The sequence below is a fragment of the Gymnogyps californianus genome, chromosome Z (assembly GCF_018139145.2).
Source record: "Gymnogyps californianus isolate 813 chromosome Z, ASM1813914v2, whole genome shotgun sequence".
Taxonomy (NCBI): Eukaryota; Metazoa; Chordata; class Aves; order Accipitriformes; family Cathartidae; genus Gymnogyps; species Gymnogyps californianus.
Window position 1 is genome coordinate 69901629 of NC_059500.1, and position 13815 is coordinate 69915443.

Consider the following 13815-nt stretch of genomic DNA (forward strand, 5'->3'; position numbering starts at 1 on the left):
GAACAATTGTTTCCTCTCTACAAATATGCCGAATGTGATTCAAAGTATATTCTTGGGGTAAGAATTCTTTCCACTGCTTTGGCATTGCAAGATGGCCTAAAAACTAACATACATGTGATTCATATCCACTTCTAAGCAACGTTGCATTGACCAGAGTGCTATAGAAGTGCCTGAGTGTACAATAAAAGCAAACTCCAAAAATATACTTGGATGCAACACAGTGGGAAATGGACTAATTAAAATGAAGATTAAAGGCTATTGCATTAGCCAACATGTGCTAAAACTTGCTTCAGCTTAAGAAGATTAAAATATCAGTGAATACCTATTAATATTAATATTAATAAAGAGTCTTATTCTGAAAAGGTTGGCTGGTGTTTGTTTTGCACAGTAGATTGTGCAAAACAGAGAACCCACAGTTACTATAGATGGTAAATGGCTACAGTGCTTGCCATAATTTCCTGTCAACTTAGCTACGCTACCATAGATTGTAACACAATGTATTCACTACTCAAGGATCACATAGTAATTTTCCATTCTTTTAAACACTATTGTTTCAGATTTTGGAGACAATGATGTTTATGATGATGTAGATTCTTCAGACTTCCCTCCTCTACCGCCTGAACTCAAGCAAGTGAAAATAGGAATTAGTCCCCTGATTAGAAATCTGTAACACACTGTAAAACATTTTCATATTTACTAGACACAGATTGCTACTAATGTATGCTTTATTTAGTGTTGCCAGGTTTTGTAGTTCTCGTAACCCTACTGTTGACAATGGCAGTTGAATGCTCCCTGCCTCCATTTCAGATTGAAATAATAATTAGACTACAGAATAAATAAGCATGCTTTGAATTTCAACAAATTCAGTCCCTGATGGACAAGAGGTAGAAATGAATGCATGGCCTAAAGGTACTTCACTGTAGATTCTCTGCATGCAGTCCTCTTCCTATGAAAATTTGGGGACTGTTAGGGTAAGTACTTGATCTCAGCTGCTGCAGTATTTTAAAAGAAAAGGAGATAGTGCCCTGTGTTATAAGAATGAAACACATCTGGAGGTGTAAAGTTCAACTTGGAAAACTTTTATCCCTGGATGAGGAAGTTATGGCCATCTCTGGAGCACAGATGTGTTACAAGCACAGATGCATCTGTGAAGATGATTGCAACATGTCACATTCTGTTGTCACTAACTCCACTCAGGTGGAGCTACAGACGGCTACAATAATCTAGTCTGGAGGCATTAAAACAGAGAGAGCTCTTTGAACTGTGTATGTAAAAGACATGGCCCTCAACTTAAATCGAGGTTAGTTCACACACGCACATACATTCATCATCAGTGAAACTGCCATCCACAACTCCTACAGAGATCAGGAAGGATTAAAAAGTAGAGTCAGACTTTAAATTCCCAGGTACAGCATCAGGAAGGGCAGTTAGGGCATGAAACCCTTCCATGCTCATTGGCACAAGTCAACAGTATCAGGGATCTGGAAAAAACAACAGAACTTGAAATGGATCATGTAATGCAGATTCCCTGGTGTACCAAGGTCTTCTATGGGCACATAGGACTAACACAGCTACTGTATGAAAGGCTAAGATGTCCCTGCTGCCTCCACAGTGGGACATGTGTTACTCAGCCTATTGCCCAAAAATATATAGACTTTACAAAAATTGCTCCTTGCCTAGGGATTCTAAAGTGATGGGTGTCACTCACCTAAACTATTTTTGGTAGATGCAAAGTTCTCATTGCTGTTGCAGCTCGATACTTCGAATAATTTTCCATATCCACTTATGCAATAGATATATTAACATCAGAACTCATTAAAAGAGAAAAGTAGGAAAGACAACCCCAGCTCATTATTTCTTTTGAAATCAAATCTGTATTGTATTATCCATATTAGTTTTGTAGAGCAACAAAAACATCATAAAGACACATGAAGGCAAATGCGTTTTCACTAAAATTGTCAGAAAGGTTGTCAATACCTCAGATGTGTTGCTAATTTTGTTTTTATCTGTAACCTCTTGTTTTAGTTCATCAAAATCAGCAAGCCTTGGAAAACGTACATCAGATGAAAAAGATGCACAAAAGCTTAAAAAGATGGAAAGAGAAGAGAAAGAGTTCAGAAAAAAGTTCAGAGTAAGTTTTGTTCAAAGTAAGTTTTGTTCACATACATTATAAAGACTGAAATATCTGTATGGTGTCCTCTAATTTGTATCCCCTCATTTGTAAATAATCCATTATTTTGCCTTTGAAAGGTAAAGTATTACTACTTGTAAAAATACTGATCTGAGCATTTATAAGTCCAAATGGCAAGCGTGGGCACATACTACATAGCATAAACAATTATTTGCCTGATTTTCAAAAATTTAGTAATAAATGGGAATATATTGGTCTAAAAAATGTATGATCATAAGCTTTATGTTGATGTTTTTTAACCAGCATCACTTTATTTTATTTTTGCAGTTTGAAGGTGAAATTAAAGTTCTTTACTCTACCACCACAGTCCAGGATTTGCCCCAGAGAAGATGGGGATCTAAAGACTTACAAGTTAAACCAGGGGAGTCTCTTGAAATTATAGAAAGTACAGATGATACCAAGGTCCTGTGCAGGAATGAAGAAGGAAAATGTAAGTTTTGTTAAAAACTGTAGTACAAATCAAATTGCCAGAGAATGATTGAGTCAGGATGTGTAAAAAACCCTCTTCCCTGTCATATTAAAGCAGAGCCTAGTACTTGTCTTTTTCCTTGCCTGGTGGTTGACAAGAGGTAGATTGTTGTTATTTTATTATTGTGTTTTAAGAGCGCCTTGCCTTAAATAATTAAAACTCCAATAGACAAGAGATACCAAATGTGAGAAAAAGGACAACTTAGTTATGTAAATCTTGCTTTGCATTGACTAAGATTAGCAGATATTTTTGTTGCTTCTGTCTCCCTCTATTTGCCAAAAAGAGTATAGCTGTGATACCCCACAGAATCTAATAAAAGTAAAATCCTTGCTGCACCCCTGGGAAGCGCTTGCCCATTGATTGCAGCCAAGGGAAAATCAATAACAATATTCTTACTTTGGATTGCCAGAGATGGAGTTTAATCTTTTCAACAGGCTGGGGGGAAACTGCTTAGGAGTCTTCCCCCCAGCCCCTAGCTGATCCAAGGCATATGTCCTCGTTGGCACGCCTGCTTGTTTTGGGAGCTGCGTGAGGCCTTTCAGTGTTTCTTTGAAACTCTTGGCCATGGTGTGCATTGGCAGAAGTTTTTGAATTTTTGGAGAAGTCTGGACCATCTACTGTTGGTTTCAATTTCTTAATGTGCTTCTGTTACAATACTTTTCAAATCTCCTAATGAAAATTCACTTTGTGTAGGAACAGACTACGTTCAAAGTAGCAGCATCCTTCTGCTCACCTTTACTTTTTACCTCTGACCTATGTAGAAGACAGTCCAATGTCATAAATCTCTGAAAGGGATTCAATCACTTTCCTTCTATTTTTTTCCCCTCTGTACTCAACTGTTACAGTCTGGAGTATAGCCTTCTTCCTGGCAGGCCTGCAGGGTGAGGAAGAATTTTTTGCATAACAACACATGTGTTTTTCAAAATATGGATTGCACTAGTGTAGCCACTTCCCAAAGAGCAGCTTTCAATGCTGCATTTTTTAAATCAAGCTAATAATAAAGTAGAAAGCAGTTCATGTCGGCTGTTTTCCTCACATAGACTTCAAAGCCTTTCAAATAGTTACAGAAGCTACTGCTTTGCTATGCATAAAAGAGCAAAACAAATAAAAATATCCTTCATGGAAACCTCTGAATAGATCTCTGTCAATTGTCACATTAATTAGTGAATTTTGAATCCTACTTTAGTTAAGTGCATGACAGTTCTGGTTATTTGCTCTAGCTGCTCTAGTTCCTCATATCTTAAAGCTATGATTTTACCTTTTGAAGGCCAGACAGACTGAAAAACAACAATTAAAGATGTTTTTGTTACTTTCTTGCATATGAATTCTTCCATTTGATTGTTAACTTGTGAAGCACTGCCATAGCTTCATGCCTCTACCGGCAGTTAAACAAAATTACAAACTACATTATAATATCTTCCCACCTTTTTAAGCAAGGGCTGATGATCTTAGGAACATATTCTGCTATTGCTTATTTTAATTGTTATGAAATGATTTGAAATTTCAAAAGTGAAACCAGGAACTGATTCTCATTTACCTTCTCAAATTCCTTCTTACTGTTGCCTTGATCTGACCCACGTACCTTTTGAAATACACAAAAACCTTCAATTCACTTTCATAGATTTTGCTTAAACATTAGGATATATATGGACTTCAGTGCCTGAAAATTTAAATTGTGTCCTCTCCAAGCTTCCTTCACACTGTCAGAGAGCAGCTGGCCCGATGTGTCATAGCTTTCAGTGGTACTAAGTAATCAAGGTGGAGTGTGCTGACCTGCTGCCTTGTTCCCTATTATGGAAGCCACATAAATATGAATAAATTAGTTAGAAACTGAAATTTTGGATGTGTAATTTTGGATTACTAAGTTTGAAAGAGTGTGAGATCAGCAGGGGCTGTATCTCCCACATATTTAGTGGCTAGGGACTGTCAGAAGAACCTAGATTATGCTTTGCAGTGGTAGAAGGACTGTCACATGCACATCTGGCTTCCAAGCACACTGTGTTTGTACACCATGACTGTAAGCGAAGAAATTTTGGTTTCATGTATTTCACATGAGAAAATTAAAAGAAGAAACAGAGAAGATTAGATTAGCCAAATGATTTTAAATGATTCTGAGGTGACTTCAGGAGTCCTGGAAATTACTGGACTCTGCTTAAAGAGAATTTTAAAAAGATGATATCTTTAAAAAAATCCATTTCCATGCCTTTATCCCAGATAATAAAATCTGAGGAAAGACAACCAGGCTAAGAATATCCTGAATAGACAGAGCTTTCCCTATGTGTACCAACTTGCAATCAGCCAGCGAGAATACGCAGGTGATTGAAAATCTGCAGCACTGGGTTCTTTGACTATTGAAGATTACCTGCAGTTTAACTTTAGCAGGCAAAAGTTATAACAGAATTTATGTAAGTATCAAATCTTCATGACCCTGAAGATATAAATACAGGCAAATTAAGCAAATTTTATCTTACATAGCTGTAATCAAATATCAAATGCATAGAACTATTTTTTCATTCATGTAACTGTTAAGTCTTAAACGGAAGCTAAAGCTGATTAGTGTCAAATAAAATATTCTTACATGAAATTAATGCCTTTTTAGGCAACCTTCAGCTCTAGCACAAGACAGAAGTTTTCTTTAACCATGCAGTGTTTTTAATGTATTATGGCCTTCACAGAGCAAATCACTAATCTACTTCATATATAGAATATTCTGGAAAAAAACTTATTTACATTTGAGATTTATAGCAATATCTGATATCTACCTATTTTAAGATGGAAATACACCAAGTTAAAATGAATTATGCAAATGTTTCTTTATGAAGAAAGGCTGTATATAAGAATTAGTTACTTTTTACTATTTGCAGGACTATTTGGGATATTAGTCTTGTCAGATAACTTTTCCAATATTCCATATAGGAATCATAGGACATTTTTATATATCAACACACTGGCCAGTTGAAGACTGTGATAATTCAGCAGCTTTTGGGAACAGTACTAGCTCATTGTGTCTGATGCCAATTTACAAGGGAAGGTTTCCCCTACTAGTAAAGTTACAGGGCAATTTCTTGAAAAGGGCAATTTCAGTTAGAATAAAATTAGGGCTTGGATGTAAAAAAGACTTAACACAAAATATGAGATTCTTTAGCTGGACATTACTGTGCATTTAAAAAAAGAAAAGATACTTTCATGTCTTTTGTAGCAGAAAAGAAAAATTCATGTGAAGGAGGAAATAATTCCTTAAGGTAAAACAGTAAGATCTGGGGATTCAGTTAGACTCACCTGAAGGATCACCACCAGAAATACTAGCAGAAAACTGATACTTTCTGTACTATATAATGGTTCCTCTAAGTACCTGGAGCAGTAGCATCTCCAAGAATGCAAGGAACTTTACAAGCCAAGCCAATAAATCTACTCTAAAACCTATGAATTGTGTATGAGTTACTAAAAACCTGACATTTTAGTGTGACCATTTAAGCCTCATAATGAATAAAAGAAGGAAACTTATATAGTAATTTCAGAGATAACACAAGATCACATTTCTCCTTTAGAATTGTCCTAATTTTGTACCAACGTACTAATGTTTACCTACAAATATGTAATGATTGTTATGGCTTTCTCTTTGCTTGTATATGTTATACCAATTGACAAGTATTTCAGTAGATATCTTTTACCAAAGACAGCAAGTAATTTTTTCAAGAGATTAAATATATTGAAGAAGAATATGTGTAGTTTATCTGATTTCATTAGTAATGCAACAGAGTAACAGAGTAATTCACTGGTGAGTAGCTTTTCTGAGGTATTCCCATTATCTATATAAACAGTTCTTATCAATATGATACAGTTAAAAATTTTTAAACAGTTACAGTTAATGATAATTAATTGGTGTATACATCTTGAAAGACATTTTTGTCCCTGTAGGAAACTATACATATTTCTGTTATTTATTATTATAAATATTATTATGTGGTTATTATTATACCACATTTTTGTGCTATAGTTTGTGAACTGTACTATATTTTGTGTTAGTAGGTATTGTTTCAGACCCCTCTCATGCAGGAGACTAAAATATAAGATGAAAACCTAATCTTGCATAACCTGTATTACTATTTTCTCCTTTCAGCACTAGTTTTGTACACAATGGAAACTATTGCAACGAAACAAGAGAAATGACATTTTATGAATACGTAAAGTACCTGGCACAGTAGACATCTAACCAGTCTTGGAGAAACTGTAGTATTCTGATTCCCTATCTAAGGCACCACGTTATACTAAATAAGCAAATAAGAATGATTAAAAATAAAATTGGACATAGCAAAATTTTCCTCAAGTACATATCCATTTTACATTCGTATCCATCTATTATGTCTTTCCATCTGAAATATGTAAAAGAGAAAAACTGCATTTTGCCAGTGCTAGCGACAGAAGAAATAACAGGAATATTTAAATTTAACTTAAATACCTATATATTTCATTTTTACAGATGGCTACGTTCTGAGAAGCAATTTAGTTGAGAAGTAAGTACAAAGTGATATTTTTGAAAAATTTGTTGTAACACTCAAATTTTTTCTAAACTGTTTGTTAAATAAAAGTGAAATATAATTATTTTAGTAAGTCATTCTAGTCCTGCAAATTGAGTTATTTTTATGGAGTTTAGATTTCTCAAGAATTAGTCACATACATACATGCTGGAAATTTTCCAGGCCCCCATTCCTCATCGCTTAACCATAAACTCTGGTTTAAACCATGAAAAATTACATAAATTAAGCATTATTGGTACTAGAATCTATTACTGAACAGTACATTAATGTGATTAAGTGTATTGATGCCATTTTCAAATGTTTAGCTAAAATGGACCAATTTTTCTTTAGGTTTATTTTTATTTCAGTCTTATAGGGATTGAGCAGATTTGGCTCAGTGTTGCTCCAAATAATTGCATGGAATTCAGCATTTAGGTTCTAATCCAAAACTCTCGTCAGACAAAACCTTTCCATTTCCTTCAACGGGCTTTATTTTAGACCCTTAAATATCAAATCAGATGTCACTTTTAGAATTGAGGCCTGCAACACTTATACACACATTTAACATATATATAAATAGGCTTATTGGCCTCCATGGGCCTGTTCATGTATCTAAGTAAGTGACGTATTTTGAAAATTCCTATTCATGGAGAATTTATCATTTATAGACATTATCTAAATTCATTATCTAAAAAGCTGCTCCTCCGAAATCATTATGGCATTGCCAAGTACAGAAACAAGTAAGAATTTCAAGGGCATACTGATTTTTTTTACCCATCTTTCCTGGTTTTCATTTAAAAAAATTAGTAAGTGTTTCATTTTTTATGGAAATATCTCTATGAGTTTGTTAGAACAGCTACTTAAAAACTTAATTTAAAAAAACGACCTTTAAATAAAGCAAGCCTTTAACGTTAGAAAGAAATGTATCCAGCTCTGCCCTTCACTGAAAATCCTTTGACCTGACCATCTTGCTCAACACTGTTCTGTTACCACAAAGGTTGCACTTTCCTAATTAGGAAATGAATTACTTGATAGCATGTCTGCACCATACTGCTACACGATTTTGTATCTGCATGCAAATAGTAATACGTATCTGATGTCTCAATTTTTAAATACATTCTTTTTCTTCTTTTCACTTACAGTGATGGAGAGATTTACGATGATATTGGTGATGGTATGTTGAACATTTCAAACAATACAATAACTATATTCAATTACACTAAGTAACTTTATCCTTGAGTCAAAGTACTACACAATACTAATATTTTTGCATTTTATTTCCATTTAGATTGCATCTATGATAATGACTGATGCAGAATTCCATGCAAGTAAGAGCTTCATTGAAGATCAAAATCTATTTTGGACTTCCTAATTGTGAAAGCAAAAGAAGTCACTAAAGCTGATTACAAGTTAATTGGTTACACTCTTCTAAATGTACAATTAACCTTTTTTAGGATTTCAGGGTTTTGTCATCCCTTGCTTTGTATGACATTCGTATTGCCATTTATCTGAGCAATTAAAATTCAGGGAGTATGTGCTAAAGTTAAGGTTATAATTTTCCACTTCCTTTCCACATTTGTAACAGTCCATGTAAAAACAGTTCTTCAATTAGCTATACCCAAAGAGGCCAGTTAAGGTCTATGAATGATACAGAGGACAACAAAGCCTGGGAACAGGTTCTACTCTGGCTCTGGTCTATTAAACACCAGAGACTGCCACTCTGGGGAGGACAGCATCCTGAAAAGAAATGCTTCTTTTGGTGATAACATCCTGTTGTGAAAACAGGAAATCAAAAGTGGGCATCAGAGAAGACAATACATTGCTGACCTGCCATTCCAACTGTAACAGCGCTAGCTACACTGACATGTACAGCCATGTACAATTATTGCTGAAGTTTCTTTTCCTACATTGTACTAATGATAGAATACCATTTTCTAAAATTTATTTGACCATTTTGACTAACATTAATAGTAAAATAGTAACAATGTCATATGTGTTACATACAGCACTCTCAGATATAAACCACAGAAGAGTCTACTTTATAGTATAGTGTTGCTCAAAATATATTCAGAATATCTAGGTTAAGATTTAATTTCTGTTTAGTTTGAAGATATGTTGTTGTTGTCACTATAGTAATTTAGTAACGGACCTATAGTAATTAAAACGGACCTATAAACTGGTGATAAAGTGGTTGGAAATAACTTCTAGACTAAATATATAAGTATATTTGTCACACCATTTTGATAGTATCTTTTTCTTCTAAGTACTATATTTTACACTAGAGTTGGCTAAATGAGGGTATAGAAATTAACATTTCCATGCTTATCCATTGTAGAAACAACATTTATTCCTAAAGATCATTGGTGATGCTGTTCTCTGAATGAGCAAGTAGCAAATCAAAGTAAAATGAACAGATGAATCATAATAATATCACTTTGCACTTATATATCAGAACTCACTGGAAATCAAAAAGACGTTTACAGTGAACTCCCAATAAAGAGGGTGAGCATGTGCAAAAAATGGAACGTGTATTTGTAATATGTGATGCTTTTGCTGTAGTGCAAGATAATCAAAAACCTGTAACAACCAATCTGGCTGGATCAGTGTAAGCAACTCCTCTTGATAATCAAGTCTCCTATAATCCTCAAGGGAAGTAAGGTACACTGTGCAAACCAGTGCAATGTAGCAAGCTAGCAAGTTTAGTTTATAAACTTAAAAAAATTTTGGCTCTATTGAAGTCAGTGAGTTTTGGTCTTACCTTCAGTGGAGCTGAGATTTCAACTTACACAAGTGCCTTTTATTGATGGTTCAAAATACGGTAAATCTCTAAGGAGGTATAATGCTATGGGGATATCAAACATAAAATTAACTGTAGAGATAATAGCCTATAAGCTGTTTTATACTGTATTTAAAATCACTGATAATACACTGAAAATCTATGTGCAGACTTGAGTTTCCTTTTCTATATTTGCTATTCAACCAGCATCCAGGCATACAAATACCAATTTTATGTGTAAACATCAGTACCAGCGCCCAAATTTAAAACATGACTTTGTATATTAAGTACAATGAATGTGTCTGGCTATTTGGCTATGTCGCTGCTGGTGGTTTATTTATTTTTCAGGGGCATTCAAGAGGGTATCTGCATCAAATTAGTGATATGCCAAAGAACTGAGAGGGAAGGCAGACATTTAGAAACACACAACTACTTGTCAGTTAACAATAGGATAAATAGTTTCATGCTTTACACAGTTAATTATCTCAAAAAGAGTTTGTGTTAAATTATACCATACATGCCTAGTCTTGTTTAACTGATAGTAGAACTTCATGTCTTGCAGTAAGACCAACAAATGAACTTTCCTTTTGCATATAGTTTATCTTGTATTAAAGGACTTCAGTAGAACACAAACCTCTTTTGACCCCCTGAAAAAGAAGTGAATTTTATTCTTTGTGAGATTTTTCCGTCATATATTTTGAATAGCTTTGCCATCGTCTTAGCCTTGATGTGTTGTAGGTACTGTATTTCCTTACTGATTATACATTAAATCATCAAAAGAAATAATCATAAGATACTTTAAGCTAAAAATCTGTTTGCACGGATCAAATATAATGTGATTGTTACAGGGTGATGAAATGTATTCACAAGGTACTACACACTGAAAAATTACTGGTATTGTATATTTTTTCTTTTCATTATTCTACCAATATGCTGTTCACTGGATGCATTTTTTTCTTTCTTCTGAATAAAAGTGTGCTTTCTGACAAGAAATGTGGGTACACCATCTTTTGCCAAAGTAGAACAACAGTAGTTGAACAATAACTTCTGAAAGTTATCACTGAGCAGCTGACAGAGTGAAAATCAACTTTATTATTGCTGCAAAGGCAGCACAACCACAATGTCACATTTGTTTGTCAGTAATTACCATCCAGAAAGTGAAACGTAAGCAGAAAATCTTCCAGACAGGAAAATCTATACTTAGGCTGTTTAATAAAGTCTGTATTTTAAGGGTTTCTCACCTGTAATTTATTCTATTATCTTTTAAAAGTCATAAAGAAAGAAAAGGAAAGCTGTTCTCTCTCTTGATATTTTTCCCTCTCCAAACTCAGTCTATAATCCTGCAGTATTTGGCTGTGCCTGCTAAAACATTCAGCAGTGAAAACATCAAAATATTGACATAAAAATTAGCCTTCAGCATGAACACCCCAGTTAAGGTAAATAGAGCTGGTTTCCATCTGTGTTGTACCTCTACGCTGTCCCAGGAAACAGGCTAAGCAAAACAAAAACTGGGAGGGTGAAAGAGACTTCTCTAATTCAGGAGCTTTAGAGCATTTGTCTGCTGTTACCGCAGGCTCTGGACTGCAGGAATGTAGCTGATCTCCTGTGCATTCCTGCGTAAGAGGTTTATATTCTCGATCCACATAATTGCAGATCCCTTGGCTACTCCTCCCACGGTGGTGACAAAATGCCCCTCTCTGTGTGATCTTGTTGCATAATCCCCCTCAGCTGTGAAGATCAGTGCTTTAGTAAGGGGAAGGAAATTCAGTGGAGGAACCTAGATTCTCTGTGTGAATTAGATTACCCCTTACCATTACGTTACTTCATGACACATACAGGTGTAAGCATGTGTGTGTGTGTGTACACATATGTGCGTCTGTGTGTGTGTGTGTATATTTTATGTCAAATAAGACAACTTCTGAGGAAACTAATGGACCCATAAAACAATATCCTTATGACTTCTGTACAGCAGCCCCAGACCAGCCTACATGGAAAGGCTTTTGCATGTAGCTTCACTACAGTGTGAAGCACTCAAATGCTAGGAGCTGCAAGAAATGAGTTTGTATTTGCACAGCCTCAGTTCTGCCTCCTTGTGTGGATGCATCTTTAATGGTGTGCCCAGTCTATAATTACCTGATGGTTCAGTATTTTATTCCACAGGATCCCCGCCTCATTTAGTGCATGGGCTGGATGAGAGTTAACAGAAAAGGCAGTTGTTCAGCCCTGCTCATTCAGTTTCTGGCCACTCCTTTATTTAGTGCAAATCTTCCCAAGCCTATGCTGCACCCAGAATTACTAGTTTCTCATGGCATTCATCACAATGATCTCTCAGATTCCCACAAATAGTAATGGATTTATCTTGTGAGATGGAAAATATTTTACCCCCATTTTTAATGTATGAAAGGAAGGCATGAACAATTTGTGGCACATATCCATTAATCCTGGATATAAAACCAAACTTCTAAAGCTAACTTAATTATATTTTTAGTACATCCCTAGATTAGGACTCTCACTACTTTTTCTTCCTCTTCTTTGCCTCTACTTAGGGTTAAACACAAAGAGAAGAGAGAAAACACCTTGTGTTTAAAAATTATCAGCATCCAAAACGTGTATTTTAAATATACCATGTTTACACTAATAAAAAGGGGGCAGATAGGGGATACTGATTAATATTTAATTTAAATAATAGTTTAGATTATATTCTGAAACTTAATAAAAACTGGGGCAAATTCTAGAATTGAATGGTCTACATCATTACCTCCACTTACATCATTTGCTGTCTCCCAACTCCCATGTTGACAGCAAGTTTTTTGGCACAGTTTTGAGTCAGGTCCACGGCTTTTGCCAGAATTAAACACTTACGTGTATATGGTCTGGGAATATGCCAGGCTGAGACACCCAAACTAACTTATTTATCAGAAGCCATTCACCCAGGACAGCAGCGTAGCCCTCCACCTCGACTACTTAGCCTGGCTAAGAAACAAGGTAGTAGTGCAGCTGAAGGGTCATCCAAGCAGTTTCCAGCATCCTAGCCAGCTGGAAGATATCTCTGTGCCACTCAGGTTAGCCACGGTACTGCAGAATGCCACCACAACAGGTCGTAGCCTTGTCCAGAGCAGCAGCATGGTAGCCCCAGGTCCCCTTCGCTGCCTGGGTGGAGCAAAGTTACAACGATCTCACAAAGCCTTTCTTCTCTGTGTTTCGTTCCAGCTAGCTGGCTCCTGAACATACGTAGAATTTGTTAAATTATCTCTATTTGCCGCCTCCTAAAGCACTTTGAGAGAGAGGATTAAGCTGTTATTAAATGTATAGAGTTTCTTGCTTGAGGCTTTTTATATCGTGGGCCTTGTTGAAAAGACTATGGGCAACTATGTTTATTTTCTTTCTTAACACACAGACACATAAATATTGCTTAAACTTAAAATGTTCACTGTTAGGCAGAAAGGAAGCATGCAAAATGTCAACACAAATGTGAATGAAACGTGAATTAGACGGATACCAAGGGTTTTAAGAAACATTATATGATCTGCATTACTTCAGTAATATTGCCAAATCCTACCGCTCAAGCATCATGAGACAGACAAAGAAAAGAAAACTCAGCACTGGCTTTTTTTCCTGCCTCTTAATTCTTTTTTTTGGCCTGATTCCTGGTTTTCAAGTTCTTAGCAGGAAAGGCTGCCTGATCCTTCATTTGTGTGTGGGTGCACTTCAGGTGGAAAATGTGCACAAAACACAGACACAGAATCCGGGGCTCCCATCCCCTTTTCTTGCTGACAGAGGGGACACTCTGCCAAGCTCCCTTCCCCTCTCCTGCATCTCAGCTTCTTCCATGTTTTCCTGCCCTGGATGATGCCATCACACA

At 35.8% G+C, this 13815-nt stretch overlaps 1 protein-coding gene across 1 annotated transcript in view; it reads left to right on the top strand.

Moving 5' to 3' along the window:
* The window catches only part of FYB1 (FYN binding protein 1), a 43258-nt gene extending 33359 nt beyond the window's left edge, over window positions 1-9899 (top strand). The window contains exons 13-18 of the mRNA XM_050912803.1: window positions 558-627; window positions 2026-2131; window positions 2459-2621; window positions 7141-7174; window positions 8320-8351; window positions 8466-9899. Coding sequence (XP_050768760.1) covers window positions 558-627; window positions 2026-2131; window positions 2459-2621; window positions 7141-7174; window positions 8320-8351; window positions 8466-8488 — 428 coding nt within the window. The 3' untranslated portion in view covers window positions 8489-9899. The remainder of the gene's footprint in view (window positions 1-557; window positions 628-2025; window positions 2132-2458; window positions 2622-7140; window positions 7175-8319; window positions 8352-8465) is intronic.
* The last annotated feature ends 3916 nt before the right edge of the window (window positions 9900-13815 follow it).